The sequence below is a fragment of the Dufourea novaeangliae genome, unplaced genomic scaffold, assembly GCF_001272555.1.
Source record: "Dufourea novaeangliae isolate 0120121106 unplaced genomic scaffold, ASM127255v1 scaffold23, whole genome shotgun sequence".
Classification (NCBI taxonomy): Eukaryota; Metazoa; Arthropoda; class Insecta; order Hymenoptera; family Halictidae; genus Dufourea; species Dufourea novaeangliae.
Genome location: NW_015373894.1, coordinates 120,246 through 143,686, shown reverse-complemented (window position 1 = coordinate 143,686; position 23,441 = coordinate 120,246). Strand labels below are relative to the sequence as shown.

Sequence of the window (23,441 nt, the reverse complement as noted above, 5' to 3'; positions counted from 1 at the left end):
ACAACCTTAAACGAAACGTCAGAGTAAATTGTAAAAATGACGGCGTTTACGGTTATTGGGAAGTTTTGGCAAGAGTACACGAAAACTACGCCGAAAAAGCTCAAAATTATCGATGCTTATCTGCTTTACGTGTTCCTAACCGGTGTCATACAATTCGTCTATTGTTGCCTTGTTGGAACGTTCCCATTCAACAGCTTTCTCAGCGGATTTATTTCTTGTGTCTCCTGTTTCGTTCTTGGAGGTATTTTATCAATAATAATTTTTCATCAAACTCGCGAGTTTGTATAATTCATATTGTAGTTATTGTAATTATCTTGTTTGACTTCTGCTATCAGTGTCAATATGTGACAGTCTATTTTCATATTGATTTATTCTGTTTATAGTATCTACTTAGTGACCATTCAGTCTCTTACATTTATTCAGTGAATATTAATGATCGCTACAGTTGTCATTTCAGTGTGTTTTGTATCTTTGAACTTGCTATAAATTCATAAATATCTGTAGTCTATTGATTATTTAATTCCGTTGGATCATGTGATTTATAATTTTATAAATTTTTGTATCGATAAGTTCATTTTCATGAATATAATGCCTGAAATTGTTCAATAAATGAAATCATCAATAATTACATTTCTGTTGCAGTGTGCTTACGACTACAAGTGAATCCTCAGAATAAAAGCCAATTTCATGGGATAAGTCCTGAAAGGGGATTTGCAGACTTTATTTTTGCACATATTATTCTTCACATTGTTGTAATGAACTTCATTGGTTAAATTTAGGAAATAAATTTGTAAATTTTTTAATAAATCATCCATAATTATTTAAAATGATTGCATTATTTTAAAACACTGCAGAATAAAAAATTAACATAATTGTATGAACCGAATATAGTAAATTAAAATTAATCATTGCCAGTAAAAATTATTACAGAATTTCGTGTATAAAGTTTCATTTATATTAATAAATAAATTTTATATTATAAATCAGGATTTTAGTTAACAATTACAGTTACATTATAAAATATTAAATCTCAATTTAAAAGTCATATACTTGTTTTATTGGAAACCTAATGTTCTTTAACCCACCACTAACTGACAAAAAAACCTTTAGAAATAAAGGGACATAAGTAATTTCGAAGATACTCTATTTTAATTGGTAAAATTCATCCCCTTTCTTTAAGGAAAGTGGTTAAACTTTTAAAGACAAGAAAAGGTGGTCAGTTTATTGTGAACATTTAAACATAACGCATCGGTGAAAACGTCCCATTAACGACCGTGCTGCCCATTTTGAATATTCGCCCGCCGTTTTGTTTCTAGTTTGAGACTGTAACAAGCCGAACGGATCAAGTCCATAAAACAAAACAAAGGACGTACTTTACACATTTATTAATTAATTTTAACTTCTTGAAAACAAAACAAAGTATTATATCGTTCATTAATGAGGGTTAATAAATATTGACTATAAAGATTAAAAAGTAAAAAATTTTGTAGTTTCAAAAGTGTAGTTATTCAGTTTGATTCATGAGAGGCTCATTTATCGTTTCTGTGTTTTCCGTGTGTGTTTTTATATTTCTTCTTGTGCTTTTGTGGGAAAATGTCAAGAGTTCAAGATTATTTCAAGAATTTCGACGAAAATTCTCGACAGACATCGGAATACGTGAGTAAACAAAAATAGGCTCATTTTGGTAGTAGAACTATATAAATAGAAATTTTTGTTTACCTGCTTTACGACAGTTTTATTCAAACTATAAAATAATACGTTGTTTTATATATTTTCTGGTATAAATATATGGGAAAGGAGTGCAATATCGGGAACGGTTGCAATAAATACATTCGGAAATGTGTCGTTTTGGCGGTAGTGCAATGTATCCACAATTTGGTTGCAATGATTACTTTTAAGAAATAGCAAATATACTTTACAATTATTCCTCTGTCTTAGCAGTCCTAGATAATTTTCACTTACTCTAAATCAATAAAGAAATCTTGCATGGATCATAAATTTTTATTCGAATCTTTTAGTGGTAACTAAATGCGACTATATTACATTTATTTACATAACATTATAGGATATCTTGTAGGTCTAGCGTTTCTAGCTAAGACTAACAGAAAAGTAAGATGCAAAGACATAACAAACTTCTTCCTCCCTTATTGTTACATCACATAAATAACAAGATAAAAACTGTTAAAATTATTATTTGATGAAAGTTATAAATTTCAGAAGAATGTGAAAATTATCGAATTCACATAGGCATAGTGTTATCTTGTGACTCTCAAGTCCATGTAATGAAATGGCAGACTTCGTCTATGTTTTTGTTCAACATGAAAAAATCAATTGAACTATCCCCTCGAGTGTCTTTCTTCTGTGACTTTGAAAAATTCAGTTCTTATTGTTTCTCTACAAAAACATCTACTATCCTTTTGGATTTTTTATTATATACACTGCCTATTGAAATAACACTATTCCATTTCAGTTACATTGTAATCGCTTCTACTGCGTGTAAAAATGTCATTACAAAAATTGATTTCTTCGTACGTTGTTAATAATTGATACTAAATACATTTACGTATTCATAGTTTAACCGTAAAATCAGATTTCTTATTCGTATATCGGAACAATTAGAATTCAGTATTGAAAGAAAAAAATTATTGTAATTTTATATTAGAATTGTAATAATAATTCAAGTGTACAGAGTGGCTATTTGTTGATAGAGGAAAGAGCTACCATTCCGTATACAATTCTCTGCGAAATAATTCATAGTGTTTTTATATTAATTTTGCACCTGAATAATTCATTCCTTTACATTTTTTTTTTTCGTTGTGAGCTTACGAGATGCTTTTGCGTTTGTAACAGAAAACAGTAAAGGGTACTTTGCAAAACAAAAATACTCCATTGAAGAAAATGATTTATTTCATATATTCTAAGTATTTCTTCCTTCATGCTAAACATAGTATAGTTTTGCATTCCATTAACATTGAAAGTTGTAATTAAATATAATGCTTTCTACATGAAAGAAAACATTCCTAGGAAAATATTTTAATAGAATTTATAAAGAATACTGGAGTTCTGATAATGAAAAAAAAACGAACTTTTATTTGTTATAGTCTATTAAACAATATTTTATGTATTTTTGCAAACATACGTGCTGTAAATATTACTCTGCTTCTCTTTCGAACGATTTAAATATTTATTTTCAATCACTTATATTATTTCTAAAATGACAACATTAAATATTATAATAAAATTAATAACACAAATTACAGTGACCATCTGTTATGGAAAACGCTAAATGTTTTTATTCTTTACTTATGTGAAAAAGAATGAGTGAAAAGAACATTACTTTTAACAATACATTCTTATTTTTATCAGTCCTCTAATCCACCAATGAGTATATAATTCACAACCAGTAAATATTATTTCTTAAAATCTCCATTTTCTGTTGTTAAGAAAAATTCATTTTCTTACAAACAGAAATTAAAGATTCCAAACAAAAATCTCAAAACTGGGATATTTCGAAACAGCCAAGAAAAATATTTCTCTTAAGAAAAGTGAATGATAGTTGTTAAGTAACTTGTTTCTTAATGCAAAATCACTGGCTTTTGTAAAGATATTATGTACGAATTTCCCAAGAAAGCATTTATTTATTTAAACATTTTGAATCCTAGGAAGATTTACTTCGAAAAAGAAAAGAAAAAGATTAAGACCTTTCAGACTGATACATTACTTAACAATTATTTTAATAAATAAAGAATGAAAATTAATTAAGCGAGTAATACTTTTTAAGTTAATTTTCCTTATTATCGCTAAAAAAATTAAAGACTTAATACTTTAAAGTCATCATTCATATTTAACTTAAGAATAAAAAAAATACATATATTCTTAAGAAAAACATTTCTCGTAGAAAAAGAAAACGGATGTGTAATTTTTCAGAAAATTATTTATAAAAATCGAATAAAGCTTTTAAACATGGTGATATTAGAATTAAAGTAAAAAAATGTAAGCAATTATTTATAATGATACAATGAAAAACGATTAATTGAAAACTTGTACCTCTAAAGATCATTTTTCTTAAGTATAATTAAAAACAAAAAATTAAGAACGTTTAAAAATCTCAGGAACAAACGCTTTGAACAAAGAAACAGCTTTCTCAACAGTAGGAGTAAACAAGACTTACAAGGTAAAAAAAAAAGAAAGAAAGAAAAAGAATATAAGTAGTTGTCACTGGACATGTTACCAAAGAAAATCAGTCGTATACACTTCTTTCACAGAAGGTAGTCTACCAAGCACATAAACTCAAAATTTCCACGTATATCTCTCTCTGCCTATTCTATTTTAAGAGGTGACTTCGGAAATACGTTGCTCAGCCTCATGTTCTTTCCTGTGCTTCTCCATAAATTTCCTTCTTGCATTTAGTCTCATGTGTTCTTTGCGATGCTGGAGGATGTGCTCCCTTTCCATGGAGGATTTGGAAAACCGTGCTCCTAAACTGGAAGGTTCTTCGCCGCTGAAATTTTGTTTACACGTCATTTAGTAAACTAATGTCCCTAACTTCACAAAAGAACTCAACTCATTTCCAATTTTAAAAAAGTTGTTCTGTTTTAAAGGGTGTTCGAATACTTTCGTATGTCTATTTTCTAACCCAGGGTTTCCCAAATACCAGTCCTTCGCTGAACCTGAATAGGTGTTCCGCGACAATTTGGAAAGGTTTTATCGTCAAAGTCATTAAGTGCTTTATTTATTCATATTTTTATGTCTATATTATATTATAGTTTTATATTTAAAAATAATTACTAAATAAATAATATATTTTAATAACATTTTTTTTACTTTTTACTAGTAGGAATTACCCAACCTAAAAAATAAGCTAAGTGTTCTATTAAAATTTCCGGGTTTGCGAAGTGCCCATTGCAGAAAAAGTTTGGGAAACCCTGTTCTAATCTATTTAGGCCAGGAATTTATGGCGTTAGGCCTCGTATCATGGATTGGTGTGAACTTTCTTACAGTAAATTCTTTTTAACAATCGAATAAAAATTACAAAAAGATAACAAGGAAAGAAACTCACCTGTCGGCAACAGGCATGTCAAATCTTGGATCAGTGGGTGGCGATCCTGAAGCGGAATTCAAGGAGACATTGATCTCAGTGATACTGATATGGATCTGAGGGACGGACTCCGATTGTGACTCTTCGATTAAATGATGCGGTGGCACCAGCACACCATCGAGAATATTCTCGATGGTCCAATCGATCGATCTGGTTACCCTGAGGTCTTCCTGAATCACGTTACGTGGAAAGTGTGGGAACAGCTGCTGCACCTGGGGTTAATGCCAAATAGTACCGTGTCATTGCCAGTTACAGAAGGAAAATTATTAACAGTAGATTATGAAAATAGTAAAATTTTAACTTTTTACTATTAATAAACATTAATAGTAAAATTAACAGTACAAGATACGATATACCTGTCTGATCATAGCGTCCATCTGAGAGTTGCTGTGCGGAATAATAGGGATATCCCTGCGTGACCTATTGTGAAATATTTCCACGTAGAAGCTCGGCAACCAAGAAATGTATCTCGAGCCGTCGAAACGGAAGGAATGATTTTCATTTAGTCTGGCTGGTGTCTGTAGCTCGTTCGGTAGCTCCTGCTGCATGCTCAGTGCAACCCTACAGGTTGGGCAAGACGTGTCCTGTTCCAGCCACGACTGTAGACATGAATTATGGTACAGATGACCGCAGGACAGCTTTCTAGCTGACTCCATTTTCTCCCAGCATATTGAACAGTTGTCTGAATTTTCTTCCAGTTCCTCTTGCGTTGCCATTGGATAGCTAAACGAAACATCAAGGATGTTTATTATTGAAAACTAGAGTGTACATATATACATTAACGTAAGATACAAGGAATAATTACTTTTGTTCCATATGGCTCAGCACAGCCAAGTAGTTTCTATGTTTCGTCATTTTGTGCTGTATCTCATAGAAAAGGTACTTAAGGTGCATACAGATTACGAGAGACGCCATGCTCAGGAAAATGTTGCTCCAAAGTAACATGTGGACATGATGGAGGAAATCCACAGACAGTACTATCAGCTCTGCCACCAGATCTGTGTAATACGTGAGGGGACCTCGTTTGTCCCATGGACGTTGCGAGGATGTTCCAACGCCTCTTATGTCGTACAAGTGAATAATGTACCTTACCATTACGTGCATCGTTCTCACGCCCAATAGAATACACTATGAATAAGAAAACGGAAAGATATTATTGCTTAGAATACATTCTACAGAATTTAAGTTCTGAATTTGAATCGTAAATGAAAAAGGGAGATGCCCCAGAAGTAGTGAAACATTTAGATACCTCTGCTGCAGTGAAGACGAATGTGTTGAAGGAGACAAAGAAGAAGGCTGCAGCTGTGCAGAGCAGCAACATGAAAGATGACAAGGCCAGGATCGCAGCGAGCAGTCCAAGAAGCCTTGCATGACTCCAACCTGGGGTTGTCGGTGAAAAGGATAACTGTAAAATGATAAATCAATATGAATGGTTCCATCCAATAACACATCAACACCCTTGGAAAACAAAAATAGTATCATTGTAGTATTTACTCTCTCCAAGTAGGGTACTTTCCCTTGATAGTTGTTGTATCAATCATTTTACATGCAAATTGTAAAAAGAAGAATATTGTTCACCTAACTGTTGCTACGCGATGTATAACTTCGTGATTGAAAAAGTACTATGTACAGAGGGAACCAAGGAAAACTGGCTGTCGTATTGGACAGGTATAACCCGGTTACTTCTATTCAATTATGCTAACAGGATTCACTTGAATTAATTGCATAACTGAGTCACGAGACTCTTTGTTTTTACAGTAAAGTCTTCGGTCATCCGCTGAAGACGATCTGGTTAGCATCGACGTGTTCCTCTTATGATTCTTATGTGTGAGTGGTCTTGAAATCAGACGTATGGCAAATTTCTAATAAATAACATTTTTCTTTTCTTTATTTCTACTGCTGGGGCCGTACATGCAAATATATGGTAATGAAATATCCGTAAAAACGATCGCAACACCAAAAAAATCTGTTTACAGAGATTCTTTGATATCTGGCCATATGCATGAATTAGTAATATCAGTTTTTTTTCATTCTTGCAAGGTGGAGTCGTCAAGGTTATACAGGGTGGCTCAAGAGTCACTAACCATTTTAAAATATAATACCTTTTTAAAAAGAGCCTGTCACTGTCAAGAACAAAATGGTGGCCATTTGAAGGACATAATCTTCAAAACTAATTAAAAATAATTTCCAAGAGGTATATTTATTGTTTATAAAAGCATAAATGTGAATCTTTAATGCATAAAAGAGTTATTCTATTTTTAAATCGTCTAGTGACTTTTGGGCCACCCTTACATATATAAAGTGTTTCTACATGTATGGTTATTATTTTACATAAGTATGCATACGAATTTTCAGATGAGTAATAGTACTTTTGGAAGTTAAAAAATCATTAACGTATACTACATTTTATCATGAAGGAAAGTTTTTTTTATAACGATTTCGTTACGTTGTCAGATCGAACACGGACCGCCCCCTCCCCCCATTTGCGAATGCAAGAAACTACGTCGAATAGATAAGCAACATATTGATTTTAGATGTACGCCACGCGTAAATAAAAGATGGCCAGATACTGTATCTAACGAGAGACAATGGCAAAAGTAGCTCTACGTCGTGAATTTCGTAATATCAGGACGAGAGTAAACGCGTGCCAACTGCAGGCGACTCATCCGGTCTGAAAATCGCTGGCTTTAAAATATGTTGAGATATTCGAAATATTTAAAGGTATGTGTAAGCGTTGACAACAAGAGGTCATTCCAATCTACCCCCTCTTCATTTCGAGTCTTAATTATTCTTATGAATTCCAAATATCGATCCGTCAGAATTAATTTCGGTGTCCTTCAGTGTCCGAAATTTGTTGAATACGAAAAAGAAAATGTCGACAGTTATATTAACGGGCATTAAAATATATGTAAATATGGCGGCTGCAGAACTAGTTTTCAGATCTACAGTTAATTTCCTTCTTTTTTTTCCTTGTCGATTTTAATCGTCCACGGTCAGGTTTTTGGTAAACAAAATTTTGAAAAGATACGCCAGAATTACTTTTCGGTGCGATCACACGGTCCGTCGCGTAAAAAATTATTCAGCGAATGGGACTGGGGTACCAGGGCGGAGGCAATATGGCGACCGCCGGAACCAGTTTCCAATTCTACCGTTCACTTTTTTTCTTTTAACTGTCGTTTTAATTGGACGCAGTCGGAACTTCTGCAGAAGCTTGTTTCTGAGTTGAAGAATGTATTGTACAGTTAATATTCGGTAGTCGACTTATTAGATAGGTGTCACTTAAAAAGTTTACCTACTAATAATAAGACGGCTGGATCAAATGTTGAAAACAATATGGCGACTGTAAGATCAGTCTTCATCTGCCAACTTTAATTCTTTGTATATTTATTTCAGCTATACGTATTCAAGATTTCTGTCAAAGACTTTGATTTTCAACGTTGAAACAAGTGGGTCAGTGTTGATTTCTAATAATTTGTGACTTATTTGCCATTTAATTGTCGGCGTCCAAGTTGAAACAATATGGCGACTGAGTTCTTTACAAGAAAAATCTTAGACTCCTTTTTTAATTTCTTATCTTAAAAGATTCGACAGCAGTTATACAAATTTTTAATTATTTGCTTCATTAAAGTAATTAAGAACATAATTTCTAAATTTTCAAGATATTCTTCTCAATTCTTGTTCTATAATCGCATCGGAAGCGTTAATTGTAAAGTCATGTTCAATTTAACGGAAGGCCACGTTCGAACGAGGTAATTAAATCGAATCCAGAGCTGAGGAGGACTCTCGGCAATTTACGCGAGAATCTGACCGGGTTCGTGGATCAATTTCTCAATTTACAGTGGAACTCGGCTAACCAAGATTTAGAAAACGATACTCACGTATTCGAATCGATCCTTGCAGAGTTGGCTGAGCAGGCTGAGGAAGCCGAGCGCGGTGAACCAGGACCACCAGAGGATCACCTCGTCCATGTACTGCACGTTCAGCACGCCAAAGACGAAGAGGAACTTGTAAAAAAGGAAGTTCCAGAACTTGTCCTTCAGATATTGCCTCTCTGACGCCCGAAGTTCACCGAACACCAGTTTCTGGATCGTCTTGCCAAGGAGGATTAGCATGCAGTAAGCCATATTGATCAATGTCTGAAAATCGTTAAGAAAATCCACCATCCATTATGTGTCATGTCTTCGGTTGATTGACGTTTCTGCGTATTATCTCGAATTGTTACGAGGGGGTACAGAAATGGTCGAAATGTAAGGAGCTAAAATTAGCCAGACAGTTCGACACGTTTGGCAGTGACCGAGCATCGCCGGTGCCCAACCAAACGGGCACTGCCCGTTGCTTCCTGCTTCATTTGCCAAGGAGGAAGACCATCGTTCTGTGATAAGTTCAAGATGACTAACAACTAAATGCAGCGGTGCAAACAAATCTGTGAAACGATTTGCAATTCCCACTATATTAAACAGTTACATCCAGTAACCACTAACCAGGTTTGAGGTTAGGTCTCATGCAGACGTTGCACCCTTAACCTTCCTACACTGTTTAGGTTGACTTGACTCTGATCACAACTAATCTGGATGGTGTGCATATTCGTAGGGTAGCCAAAAATAATAAGTTTTACGAATTGGTGACTATGTTTTAGAAACTCCAGGACAGAGATGGGCAAATTCATTATCTAGATTAAGAGTTTCGAATCATATTTAATTGTTTAAGCGTGGAAATTCCATTTTTAATAATAAAATAATACCATTTTTTGAATAAGTCAACATTTAGCAAAAAATTGTTCAATCTACTCAACTGTTTAAAGCTCAGGATGACATTGTTAGGTACTCTTCCTTTTCTCTATATATTATTCGATTAAAATTTTGTCCAACTATGCTCCAGGGATATGTCACATGTTAGTCTTGTAGACTATCGAGCTAGAAATTGGTCACACCACGTACCCAAATGCAGATAGGCTCGTCCAGCATACATTCGATCAATTCCTTCAGATGCATCACTATGTTCCTTGGATAAGACTCGACGTCGCTGGTGAAATCAATGTTTTCCATCTCCACGTACGTGTTGTTGCTCTTCCAGGTAGGATCTTTGATGATATGGGCTGCATAGTACACCGAGCACGACAGAACGGCGAAGCTCATTCCTGTGTACACCCGAAGATTCGGGATCGGAAGTCGATCTAAGTATTCCATTGTTGCTTTGGGTCTGTTCCTGAGGGCAGATTGTTAATGCGTTATTTTGTTTACGTTTCATTTAGAAAAATAGGAGAAGTAATCAAACTTGACTGTCTTCAAACTGTTACTTCCTTGATTTGAATTATCAGATCTGGTCATTGTTTTATGAATTTAAACTCGCTTCTCTGCTTTGTGTCTACACTAGGTGCAGTTAAAATAGTTTCTTCCAATGAATTTCAGAATTTTGACTAATAATTCCAATGAACGATTAGTCCATTCTGTTACAAATATTTTACAGACTAAGGGATAAATATATTAACACTACCTATTGACTGCTATTTAATAGGTTTAGCAGATCCATGGATCAACAGCCAAGGAACCAGTATTAAACATTTTAATTAGATTCATGGAAAACAGCAAGAACTCTAACAGAATAATAACATAGCAATGTCCTCTTTAACCCTGATATGAGGGTAAATTCAGAGACTTCTTATTTAAAAGTCTATTAGTAGGCTATCAGTCAGTAAAATGTTAAGTTAAATTGTGTACTCTAGTGGCAATCTAGCAATCTGAGTCGAAATTATTTGAAACAGATTAAATCACACAAGTGACTCAATGTGACATGGAAATTTGAAGTCATAAAAAAAACTGATGTTTATGAAGCTTCTTTTCATTCCTTGGTTGAACAAGTGACTCAACAAGACATGGAAATTTGAAATCAGACTAAAAAAACTGATATTCGTAAAGCTTCTTTTCATTCTTTAGGTAGGACTGTTCTTTAGTAAAAAAATTATTCAATGTACGGGCAAATAGATGAGATATTATCGTGAACCGTTTTAAATAATTTGCATAATTTTTCATTATGTCTGCAAGTCATGTGAAACAGCCTAATTACAAGTACATATTACATCAACAGTGTCGGATGCAGACCACGAATTAATGTCCACGCATATTTTTCAATCTTTTCATTCGTTATTCGGAATGTTTATGCAAATATAATGCGCCAGCAATTATTAATAAGTTCGTTGACACGCAGGGCATCGATAACCGAGGGGTTTTTCCGTTAGCGCCACAAGCGGTCATTGCAGTGACCGACACCAAAATTTCCGTTATAACGGAGCGGCGACCTTGACGCTCGCGGAAAGTATCTCTTGGAGAACAGTGCTAGTGTATACCACGCGGGACTAACGGTGAAGATCCGAGATAAAAATCTGTCAAACCTGTTACAATTCATAAACGATCACCTACTTTGAAAATATGTGTGAAATCTGAAACGGATCTGGACCAAAATCAGATATTTTTGGTTACAATTTTTCTACTTATAACCTATTTGCAACTATATTTTAAAAATGTTTTTACATTCGAATACGACCAAGTATATTTAAATCGACCCACTCGAATATCTCCGAAACTATTGACGATAGTAGAAAATGTTACTGACGAAAGTGAAATGGTGTCAGAGAGCACACTTTCTGATGTAACTTTTTTCTAGGTGAACGCGTAGAGGTCATATGATTGTCAATTTTGTTTTTCAAAAATAGAATCGTATATTTTTTAATGCACTACTTGATGCTACTCGTTATTCCCTGCATGAAGTACTAAGTCACTTATGGCGAATTAGGACATTAAAAAATATACGATTCCATTAAAAAAGAAACAAAGTTGACCTTCATATGACGATTACGCGTCCACCTAAAAAAAGTGTGCCCCCCCCCTCTCCCTAAGACCATTTAAATTTTGTCTGAAACACTTTTCAATATCGTCAACAGTTTCGGAGATATTCGAATGGGTCGATTTAAATGGGACACCCTGTATATGAAGTCTTTGTAATTGTATAATTCTAAAGATAAATAATCATATAAGTGCTTGGTCGTATTCGCATATAAAAACATGTTTTGACGATCTTCAATGGAGAGTCACTGCCTGACAGGGAGAATAAAAAATAAGACTGATATAGTGTACATATATCAACCCAATATCGTGTCTCGTACGCATGAGCCTTCATAAATTTTCGAGCGTGGAAATCATAAATGTTTGTGTACGTGTACTATCAAATCGTGTCCGTGACGCAACGGGACGGAACGGTGGCTACACGTGCTCTACCCCAATCGCTTATAAACAGGTTACAGGAAAAATCCGAAGATTTTCCATGCGTACCAACCGAAAACTTCAATAGCGTACCGAAAGCTGCCAAGAATAATTTTGTAATCGGTCATTACAAAATCTCGTGTATTTCTGAACGAAAAACAGTTCAATATACAGGGTGAGGTGGTTGCTCGTGCCTGAATTACGTCGCAATTGTACAGTAAATTCTTGTCTCGTGAAGGTTGGTTCTCGAGAAAATCGATTTTGAAAATTCGTACGGTTAGAGTGTCATTAGTCCTTGCAATAAGCAGAAAGAGAACTAAATTATACTGAGAATAACACGCAATAATTTTTCAATTTGCGTTTTCTTGAAAACGAAATCTTAAGAAAAAAAAACGTTAATTTTATGGTTACATGAGGATCAGTTAATTTGCACATCCTGTATTTTCGCAACGTCGATTGTTTTAATGTTTACAATACTGAGGACTATTTTATTCCACATAATTATATAATTTTCATGAAAATAGAAACTGCACTCATTCAGTCAAAATGAAGTGCTTCAAGAATTGAAGGGAGTACTGTCTTTGAGAACAGCCTTTAGAGCACATTATTTTTTTTTTTAAATAAATTACACGAATCGTTTAAAAAACTATGTTTTTGTTACAATCACTGAAAAACAGTTTAATTAATGCCTGCTTCTTGTGCATACAGTGCAAAAAAAGATGAGTTTTTTTTCTTGCCTTATGCAACATAACTAAGTATAGGACTTTTTTTTTTTAAGTGTTTTCATTTAAACATTTTGAAACATGCCATTGTTATGATTTGAAATTGTAATTAGACTTTGTCTTAAATTGTTTGTAATGAAACAACACATATAAAAGTTTCTAACAATTTTTGCATGCATTGTTTTTCTAAACTTAATATTCATTCTATCAGTACTATAATTAAATCTTATACAGTTTTACATAAGATCATGGGAACTGGTATTTAATTTGCAGCACATTCATGTATTGACCTCTCTAATCTTTTAGTTTTTTTATCTTACTTATTGTCTGTTTCATCATTTTAATATTTATTAATGATAGTAATTTATTCAACTGTTCCCAAATATATCCCATGTGCATCAATTTTGACTATAGACATTAAAACATTAGCAGACTGCAGATGCTTATGCAAATATAGACTTCCATGGACTAATATCCAGAATCAAACAAAATATTGTTGGCCCTATTACAGGTTCTATTTGTTTCCAAATAAATTAAAAAGCTCACTGAACTTTATTGAATTTTTTTATTGGACTGAGTCTCATTGAATAATGTGTACTCTAGATATACAAAATCTGGTCTACTTCTTACATATATTAACAAATTTGACCATGAATTATTTAAAACATAAATACAGGTAACTGCTCCACATCCAATATTCTCACATCTATCCAAGAATAACCTAGGAAAAGTGGCTTTCTCCTACATCAAAACAAGGTTTTAGAAAGCATACTAAATGAGAAACAACATGAAAATCAATCGGATTGGATGCTACCTAGCAAACAAATCAAAGAACAAATTCCATTCTATTAAAAAAAAGACGAAAGTACACTACATTCTAGGACAACATTTGACCGACTGAAAAATGCACCATAATTTGAATAGTCACGTGATTTCATCAGGATAATGTCCAAGTCTGTGTATAATGTAATCATAATGACAAACTGCAGCAATCAACGATGATCACGTCCCCCCCCCCTTCTCCAAAAAAAAGAGACGCACCGACACAAGGACAAGTGGACTCACCTGGAATCGACGACTGAAGAATTGGGGATGTACTTAATCCATCACAGGAATTGGGGGGATGGTGAATTTGCTCGAAGACAAGGCTTCAAGCCGCTTGACGGACACTTGACGATGTAACAGACTTCACTGAACTTAAAAAGAGGAAAAATAAGAGGCGAGAAACACCGGACGGGACCACGCCGGAAGGCCACCGAATGCCAAAGGAGACTTTCTGGGTCGAAAACGTCCACCAGAGTTAACCGAATGCACACACGCCTCTTGGCGGTTTTACATGGCACGCACGCGATATCCGACTCGCGAAACAGCTGTACTCGTCACACAGATCAACCGGCGCAGCGAACAGTTTCCTCTCGCCTGACGCCTCGGTTAGGAGGAGCTTCGAGATATTATTGCGACACAATATGACACAATGTGTCACAACTGCAGTGCTCGAGATCGCCGAGGAGACTTGCTCTCTGCACAGTCGATAAGGAAGTATTGATTCCGTTGGGTGTCCCGATGGTGGGAGGCCGCGCTGTATTTCACGCGGGAACATTTGAATTTCTACCGTAACTGGGGATCGGCGATTGACGGTTTGGGATTGCCCCTTCGACCACTAGGTGTACCACGGACTAATTATGTGTACCAGTTAGTGATCTTACTACTCTTGCAGTGAAATCACAATGTAGTTCAAATTTAAAAATTTTCCCATCTTTTCGAAAATGAGGTTACATAATGCTGAAAAAACGTTAAATGTAATTCTTATAATATAATGGTACGATTGAACTGTAAATCTATCAAAAGTAATGGGTTATTAATCCTTTTAGTACTTCAGAGCCGATATAGAGGCTTTGTGGGTTTTTCGAAATATAGCTTGAGCCGATTACCTGCTTTTTATTTTTAGTACAATTTAAACATATGTAAAGACACTTTATTTTTATAAAATAAGTTTATATAATGGAATATACGTTTACTAGATATGAATAATGAGATAAAAAAACGTGAAAATATTTTCATTTTTAAAAGAAATGTGGTAATTTGAATAAATACTTAAAAAATTGTATATTTTTTAAGGTATTTTTGGATGGTACCCGAAATACTTATAAGGTACTAGTATAAGCGTTAATTTCATTAATTGATGCACTCAATGAGTTGCCCCTGGATGCCTGCAACCTGCCAAGTTCTCTGCTTTATAGGCAGGTGCTGCCATCTGACGTTGGTTCTTCTAAAGTAAATGCAACGCCTGGAATTATGCAACCCAGAGACTAAAAAACTAATTGTAAGACGCATTAGATTAGCTGCTTATTGTTGAATTATTTCATGTATCCTATTCTTTGGAATGATTTTTGTCAACTTTCGTTTAAATAAATTTTCGTGACGTTGAAAGATGAATTTGTGAAAATTTTTAGTTTTACGACGAAGCATAATTTTTTTAACGTGATGTTCCGATAGAATATCCAGGTTAATTGAATTTTTTTGGGAAAAACAGTTGATGGACAAATGGATTGAAGCGTCTACAGCATGTAATATGGACATTAAGCATGTGTATGGAGATTAACCATAATCAAACGAAACTTATAAACGAAAGAATAATTTAATGCTATCGTTATTTCTTTCATTAGATGTATCAAAAATATTTTTATCGAATCGTTTTGTTGAGAAAAAGAGTGAAATTTTGCATCATACCGCGACGTGTTACGTAACAATCGTAATAAACAAATTATTATCTTTGCATTAACTGTTTATACAAATTAGATATGTATGTACTTCAAAGATTCGTGTTAAAATATATTTTTCAATTACAATATATTTAGAAAACGTTTCTAGTAAAATATATCAACTATAAAGCTCATTGTTATTATGTCATAATTAAACGTAAGAGTGTCATCAAGGCCTGAAATTATCATGTTCTTATACTATCAATTCGTATTCAAAATTAAACAAGTACTATAACTTGGTGAAGTATTATTACATTTTTTTAAATCAGATTATTATAAACAAAATGTGACGTGCACTCGTTTCAAAGCAATCGTACAGAACATTGTTTGCAAATAAACACTTCTGTACCTCCATAATGTTCAAGTGGATGCACCACCTTTGAAGGATAACAAGTCTTGTTACCAACAGATTCGAACGCGCATAGTTCAACACTTTTTTTGAACGTTGAGTAATAAAATTGCAATAGAAAGAGTCGTCCACTGTGGCTTATAATAGTTAAAAAAAATAATGTGGATAGTTAAAAAAAATTCCAAATTTGCTCTTTCCACTCTACATGACAAAGAAATGCAATTTAAAAAAATAAAAATCTTTACAATTTTATATTAACTAGAAAACCGTAATAGAATGTAATATTCTTTAACAGAACGTTTAAACAGTCGATACAAACTATTACATGTTGTAGATTCTATCATAGACTTATCAATTCAAGATAAATGTCAATAACGTAAGTGCCGGTTCTTCTTTTATTTTTTTTATCAATCATTACTTAGCAGAGATAACAAGAATCTACTCCAAGTGATATATATATATATATTTTTCAAACTTATTCATGACATAAGTGTCGTCAATTCGTATATTTTCTTCTGAAAATTCTTTTCATTGAAAATTGGGTTATGTTGATTTAATGAATTATACCGAAGAGAGATACAATTCTCGTGATTACTACATCTTAATTGGGGTGTTTATTTCTACGCTTTTAATTATTTCGTCAGCATGCACGATAACTAGCAAAAAAGAGAAGCGGATAATCGTTCATTAATTCAAGGTAGACGACTAGAAGTTTTTTTTTTCTTGCTCGGTTCTTTATTTTCATAACTCGTCCCGAGGGATTGCAGCAAAAATAAGACGAAAAAAAAATGGATGGTATTTGTTACACAATACGAATCAGATGAAAATAAGTTACGAGAACTAACTAGATCATGTATTCTAGGGTTAACATGCTCCCTTTTGGTCATGTGGAAATTAAGTTGACATAACCTTAAAAGTAAACACTACGCATATAAACATGAATGTCCTGTTGTGCACATACGAGTTCAATATTGAAACCTGCTTAATTGATATTCGCGTGTGACGCGTGTGGTGCTTGACCATACGGAGCAATACGTGTGTGTTCACAAATAAATGCATAGAGTCGTGTATATATCCCACACGGACGTCAATCGTATATACGTAAATAGAAATGTTCGTATATACATGATAAACAGAAGTGTTGTTTCCACACAACTGTACGGAATCAAGAGCATGTCGATCACCGATGATGGTCGGTATAGCAGTAGCACAATTGCTTTCCAGCTGATCGGACTTGGCTGTCGCGAATCGACTGTGCGCATGCGTGTCGAGTGTCCCGTGTACCGCGCCAGCACGTGATCGTGGTCCCATATTCGAAGCTTCCAGTCCTTTGCGCATGCGCTTGAAATCCTACTTCGTGGCGCCGAATATAGGACGTTTCAAACGATGAATCTGAGAATTCGTGAATTTCGAGTAAGAATGATATATTATTTTGTGTATAAAACTTTATTTTGGGATAGCATGAGTCATAGAAAGGTAAATGAAACGGATATATAGTTTTGTGGTTCTGTTTTACTTGTGGGTTCTCCTTTGAGGGGGAATGTACGTTAACCATAGAAAATGTAGATGAAAAAGTGATTATTCGAAAAGGGAAATCGTTATGTATGTTTAACGTTCTTAAAAAACTGAAAAATAGTTGGCAATAAGGAGATTGTTTACTAAGTTAATTTACCATCACTTAACCAAAATTAGTGCTTAACTAACAATAACAAGTTTTTATTGTTTATTAATTATGCATTATTGACTCTTTCAAAACAATTCATCGGGGAATCAAATAAATTGTACTCGATGAAAAGACGATGGGTTATAAAGGCGATAAATAAGTATGTCTACCAGGGGTACCAGTAATCGAAAATGACGAACCATCATGTTTATGAATGATTTCCAGGTTACATAAGAGTACACTCTTTGTGAACTAATAAGACCGAGTTATTTAAATATGCAAACCTCCATGCTAAATTTATTCCTCATTGACTCTCTATACGTTTCTTTTTTAATTTGGAAGCATGTATATTCATTAAGGCGGATAATCAACATTATAAACAGTTTATAATTGTCCGTTAAAAGTGGGGGCTTGTTACTGCAATTTTAGTTAATCCTTATGATATTAAAACAGACTGGCAGAAGATTGTAAATACATCATGAAAGGTTCGTAATATTTCATGTATTCCAAGTTCTTTGTAAAAAAGTAGAACTTTGGGAATTCGATCCCCGAGGCGCGAAGTTTGAATTGCTAGATGTTTAAGCGCTTCTTTTTAACGGAGTAAATAGTAAATTTCTGTTTACTCATAATTTATAGCTGTGCAGTATAATATTCCGTAGAATATATATTATTTCCAATGTTTGATAAAATTTTATTTAATATCGGAGACTTTATTTAATTCAGTGCACCATTGTGTAGTGGACACGCCATCTTTGAAAGATAATGAATTTTGTTACGAACAGGCCCGAGTTATCATTAATAGATTAACATTTAATATTTTACAATATACAATATTATTTAATATTAACACTACAATAATCTTTGATAGTAAAAATTATAACATCAGGTCTCACAATACTGAATGCAACAGATGTCTTATTTGACATTCAATCAATAAAAAATGGATTTCTGAAAACATCTTCCATCCCACATGTCGTCGGTTCCCCCAAATTGTTCAGTCTCTTTCCGATAGTGTACATACACGGAAATTTCTGTGCACGCAATTACGTCATATTATCATAATACGTGCGCATGATTAAGACAATAAAATAACGTACACGAATAAAATATACGAATTTCACGGAAATTAGAAGAAAAACGAATTGTTCTCGACTAACGCGCGAAGATTTCCGATTAGGATGGAGAAGATTTAGCCGGATTACGAAACCTCTGTCCCATAATTTTTTAACTTCACTCCGCATTGATTCGTTCGAAAATGTTGACCCGATCACTGACTTTTCATTCTCATCATTCGTTTTCGCGAACATTCTCCGCAACCAGGTAAACAGATAATAAATTCCCATGAATTATTATAATTATGCATCGTTTACTTGTTTCGTAATGGCTACCGATGACGCCATATTCAAATTGTACTCTTACAACGCACGTGTATCGAAGAATAGCTTCTCTCGGGATTAAGAAACAAAACAAAAAGGACCATTTGTTAAAAATTTTTATCCTATCTTAGTATGTTGTTATTTAACACATCTTTGAAACTTTCTTAAATTATTTACATAAATTGTTTTTATCGTAATCCTTTAACGATTTTTTTCCCCCGGTTATCATCATTACCTTCGAATGCCGGGTGCTTATCAATGTGATTGTGATTCGGATATACATTTGATTCAGGGAAACTGCTATCGATCATTCGCGATCTTGATCGTTTATTATATTAAGATGTTAATATATCAGATACTACTCGAAATATCGCTCAGCTGTTGATAATGAATAATGTAATCGCAATAATGTGTTCGGACGTGAATTGTAATTCAAATGTGAATTTATGGTTGAATGTTAAATGCACATTTCTTGTATTCAATTTGAATTACTGTTAATCATTGAAAAATGAATTTTCAATCAATTATATAAATAATTTTCGCTCAATGTCACGTCAATAGGAATATTATATGATCTTGTTTATTTATTTATTTTTGTTTCAATTGAAATTACAATAAACAAATAAACTACAGCTATTAACATATTCTGCAATTAAAAAGTTACCATATACTTTTGCAGTCTACTGGTCATATGCATATGTTACGAACCCCAACAAAAATTAATATTGCACCGTAATTAGCAGATAACGAATTTCATTCATTCGCTCCGTATGACAGTGTATAAAAAGACAACAAAATAAAAGCTTTACGCAATGAAATTTTTATAATCACTTTACTAATTGATTACTAGACTCCGAATTATACATTTGTAGTCAATTTTTACAGCAGAATGCAGTACAATAAATATTTTAATTAAACTTACATAATGATATTTATATATTATTATTATCAACATAATAACATTTTGTACAGGAATTAAATTTCTATCTGATTGTCATGTTTATAAATTATTGTCTAAAATTTTGAATTTGCACAAGCATGCACTTAAAAAGAACACAATTGAAATAATATTCGAAAGAAAATTCAATTAAACCGTACAATTTTTAATTAACAAAAAATATGTTTCTTTCCATGTCAATTATTGTAAACTATAAAGCTATAAATGTACCACGCGTGTGTTAAATCAATCTGATAAATTGAATGTAAGAGAAATCCGCCATCTTGATTACCCACAATTCACCACGTGCACAGTTAAATTTTCCTTTCGTCAATTAGTGTTTAATAACAAAAAAATGTAAAAACAGGAAAACGAGTGCGGACAATACGATTATTTAATTAAGAGGATCGATGTAAAACGACGAAAAATTCATTTCTTTCTGTCCACCCGCTCGATCGGTTGGCGCCAGATAACCAAACCTCCCCACTCGGTGTCCAAGATGGCGGTTGCCTAATCTTCGAGAGAAAAAAAAACGAAACTAAGGGAGAGAAAGAGAGAGCAAATCAACGGAACACGCTTAAACAAGATAACACACGGCCAGAAAAAGAATCTATCGTAGTGGTAGCCATATTTTCGAATTAATTTGTCGCGTTGAAGATCGTTGCTCGATGGTGTGCGAATTAAATCCTTGCCTCGTTGATCACGCGGGGTAAGCCCTTTGACGCGCACGTGCATGGATTGGTTCCCGGGCGGAGCAACGGGCGACCTTGGGGATGGCGGAACGACCGAAGAGCACGGAAGGACCAAAGAATCCAGAGATCATTTCATCCTCCGCCTCGGTGGACGGTGAGTGACACCAATTGCTATTAGCATTTTTTATTATTTTTTAAATAACAATATTCAAACCCCGAAATTGGACCATGGAAGTCGATGGCTGGGTTAGTTGCGACCCGTAAAAGGAGATTTTGCCGAAACATGTATACATGGTGATCGAGTTACTAAATAAGACTGATGACGATTTTTTTTTTAAGCGACATTTTGCTATATTTTCGTACAATTGTTCAGCTGATGTGAATGAAAATTAGATCATCCAGTCTGGTATGACCTTCAGTTGACCTAATATTCGTTGATGCTAGGTTTATGAAAGTCTCCTACACTTTTAAATCATAAATTTTTCCCTAGTTAGTTAGTTAGTAATAGTTCCAGACTCTGAAATTTGCTATATTTTCATATAAGTGTTGCCTGATAAACATGAAAACTTGAACATCCACTTTGGGCATGACCTTGAGTTGACCTTGAACTCCCGGTGTATTCATGGGAACGCGTATGGCCGCGAGAAAGCTTCTGTGTACAAGTGATAAATGGCTCACTGAAACCGGCTGAGATTCTCGTTCGTTGTCCCCGTTGGTTAAGTGTCACAACTTGTTCGTCGAGTGTCTACATTGTGTAGTTACATACATATTGAAGATATCTTCTTCGCTTGTGAATTTGTTTACGTTAGATAGGGTGGTAACGCACGATGTTAGGTAGTGCTATCAAAAACGCACCCAATTACCATGAGAAACCTTATCTACATACCTTATTATGAGAAAAATATGTTATGTCTTCCTATTAGTTCGGATACGGGAGGCTCTTCCGTACCAACCCTTAAAATACTAAATTTTTACAAAATAACTCCTAGCTGTACAAAAAATTAGTTATAGTCCATTTTCTCGATCTCTATTTCAGAGAAATGAACTTCAGTGTCACGAAGGTGATCTTGTTCTATTATCCGAACACTTATGTCTCCCTATTAGTTCGTATACGGAAGGTTTTACTCTACTTCCATCGAGCGTTCAACAGATCCCATTTCCATGATCGTCATGATCGAGCATGCTTGAACGATATACAGGGTGTCATGTAAGTTACATCATGTAACTGGTGGTACAACCGTGTACGGGGTGATTCTAAGAGGCAGTGGAATACAACTTGGTTAGCGTGTCTGTTCATTACATTCTGTTTCTACTTACCACCTTTGGCGAATACAACCGTTTCAGATTAATTTGCAATGTAGATTTTCTCGAAAACGAAGACTCGAACGAAAAAATTCTATTCTATATTTTCGACTTATTTTTTCACGTAGAATCATCCCGCACACGGTTCTACCACCACTTACATGACACCCTGTATAAGTGTTACTTAAACCTTTCATTCCCACTGTTTCAAATTCAAAAAATGTTTTAGTCTAAATTTAAATGGTATCAAAGAGCACACTTTCTGATGTGAGTAACTTTTTTCTATATGGACGCGTGGAGGTCATATGAAGGTAAACTTTATTTTTAAAATGGAATCCTATATTTTTCAATGCATTAATTCGCTATAAGTGATTTAGTACATTATCTAGGGAATAACGAGTAGCATCAAATGGTGCATTAAAAAATATATGATTCCATTTTAAAAAACAAAGTTGACCTTCATCTGACGTCTATGCGTCCAGCGAAAAAAAAGTTACATCAGAAAGTGTGCCCCCTGATGACATTTCACTTTTCTCTAAAACATTTTTTAATGTCGTCAATATTTTCTGAGATATTCAAGTGGGTCGGTTTAAATGGGACACCCAGTGTATAAATATGATAAAAGTGAAAAAGTTGTCAAATGTCAACAAATGAAAAATGGCATTGGACGGTTTAAAAAATGTTAATGTTTTCTTGTGATTCATTTATATGTCGCCTAATATACATAAAAAACATAACGAAATATTTCTTTAGTAATTTGTAAATAATTTTGGAATGAAAGGGTTAACACGGCTGAGCCTATGCTGAGCTTATTACGGGGTTTATTAATAGCCATTAACAAATTCCGTTAATCACGAAAATATCCGGCAGCGGTGGCGGTGCGAAATTGATAGGTTACGCAACCGAGACGGCACGAGTCTCTGTGTGCGAGCCTTCCTGGCCGTGTGTCTCACTCGCAAAAATCCAGGGCGAAACGGAGCGAGTCTCGTCACGATAATGCTCGGCCACGAAGATAACCCCGGGGACCCCCGTCTGCGCAGCAACAAAATGAAGTGGCTTTGCTCGCGATCATCTTCAACCCCTTTACCTTTCCGTGGTCGTCAGCGTTCGTTCCAACGTTGCGTTCTTCCCAAAATGCTTTAAAAAATGGAGTCCTTGACGGACTTAAAATGACTAACTCCACTTTTTGAATTTTTCAATATTTCTATATTGCGATATTTTGATATTTCGATATTTCGATATTTCGATATTTCGATATTTCGATATTTCGATATTTCGATATTT

At 34.3% G+C, this 23,441-nt stretch overlaps 2 protein-coding genes across 2 annotated transcripts; one reads left to right on the top strand and one right to left on the bottom strand.

The window, feature by feature from the left end:
* On the top strand, positions 1–816 carry LOC107189704 (dolichyl-diphosphooligosaccharide--protein glycosyltransferase subunit DAD1). The gene is made up of 2 exons (XM_015578299.1): positions 1–241; positions 643–816. The coding sequence occupies exons 1-2, from the start codon at positions 37–39 to the stop codon at positions 771–773; spliced, it is 336 nt and encodes a 111-aa protein (XP_015433785.1). The 5' UTR covers positions 1–36; the 3' UTR covers positions 774–816.
* Positions 817–4,321: 3,505 nt separating this feature from the next.
* Positions 4,322–14,487, bottom strand: LOC107189538 (E3 ubiquitin-protein ligase AMFR-like). Its single transcript, XM_015578101.1, has 8 exons — positions 14,142–14,487; positions 10,036–10,303; positions 8,977–9,234; positions 6,348–6,503; positions 5,904–6,226; positions 5,455–5,821; positions 5,060–5,310; positions 4,322–4,501 (listed from the first exon to the last, which is right to left on the bottom strand). Exons 2-8 carry the CDS (start codon positions 10,282–10,284, stop codon positions 4,330–4,332), a joined length of 1,776 nt encoding a protein of 591 aa, XP_015433587.1. The 5' UTR covers positions 10,285–10,303; positions 14,142–14,487; the 3' UTR covers positions 4,322–4,329.
* Positions 14,488–23,441: the final 8,954 nt, after the last annotated feature.

What these genes read in the sequence shown, in the direction of transcription:
- LOC107189704 (XM_015578299.1), top strand. Translation starts at nt 37, where the DNA reads ATGACGGCGTTTACGGTTATTGGGAAGTTTTGGCAAGAGTACACGAAA. An exon ending in CTCCTGTTTCGTTCTTGGAG is followed by an intron (nt 242 to 642) that starts GTATTTTATCAA and finishes TTTCTGTTGCAG; the next exon opens with TGTGCTTACGACTACAAGTG.
- LOC107189538 (XM_015578101.1), bottom strand. Translation starts at nt 10,284, where the DNA reads ATGGAATACTTAGATCGACTTCCGATCCCGAATCTTCGGGTGTACACA. An exon ending in TCGTCTTCACTGCAGCAGAG is followed by an intron (nt 6,227 to 6,347) that starts GTATCTAAATGT and finishes TCTTATTCATAG; the next exon opens with TGTATTCTATTGGGCGTGAG. An exon ending in TGGACGCTATGATCAGACAG is followed by an intron (nt 5,311 to 5,454) that starts GTATATCGTATC and finishes CATTAACCCCAG; the next exon opens with GTGCAGCAGCTGTTCCCACA.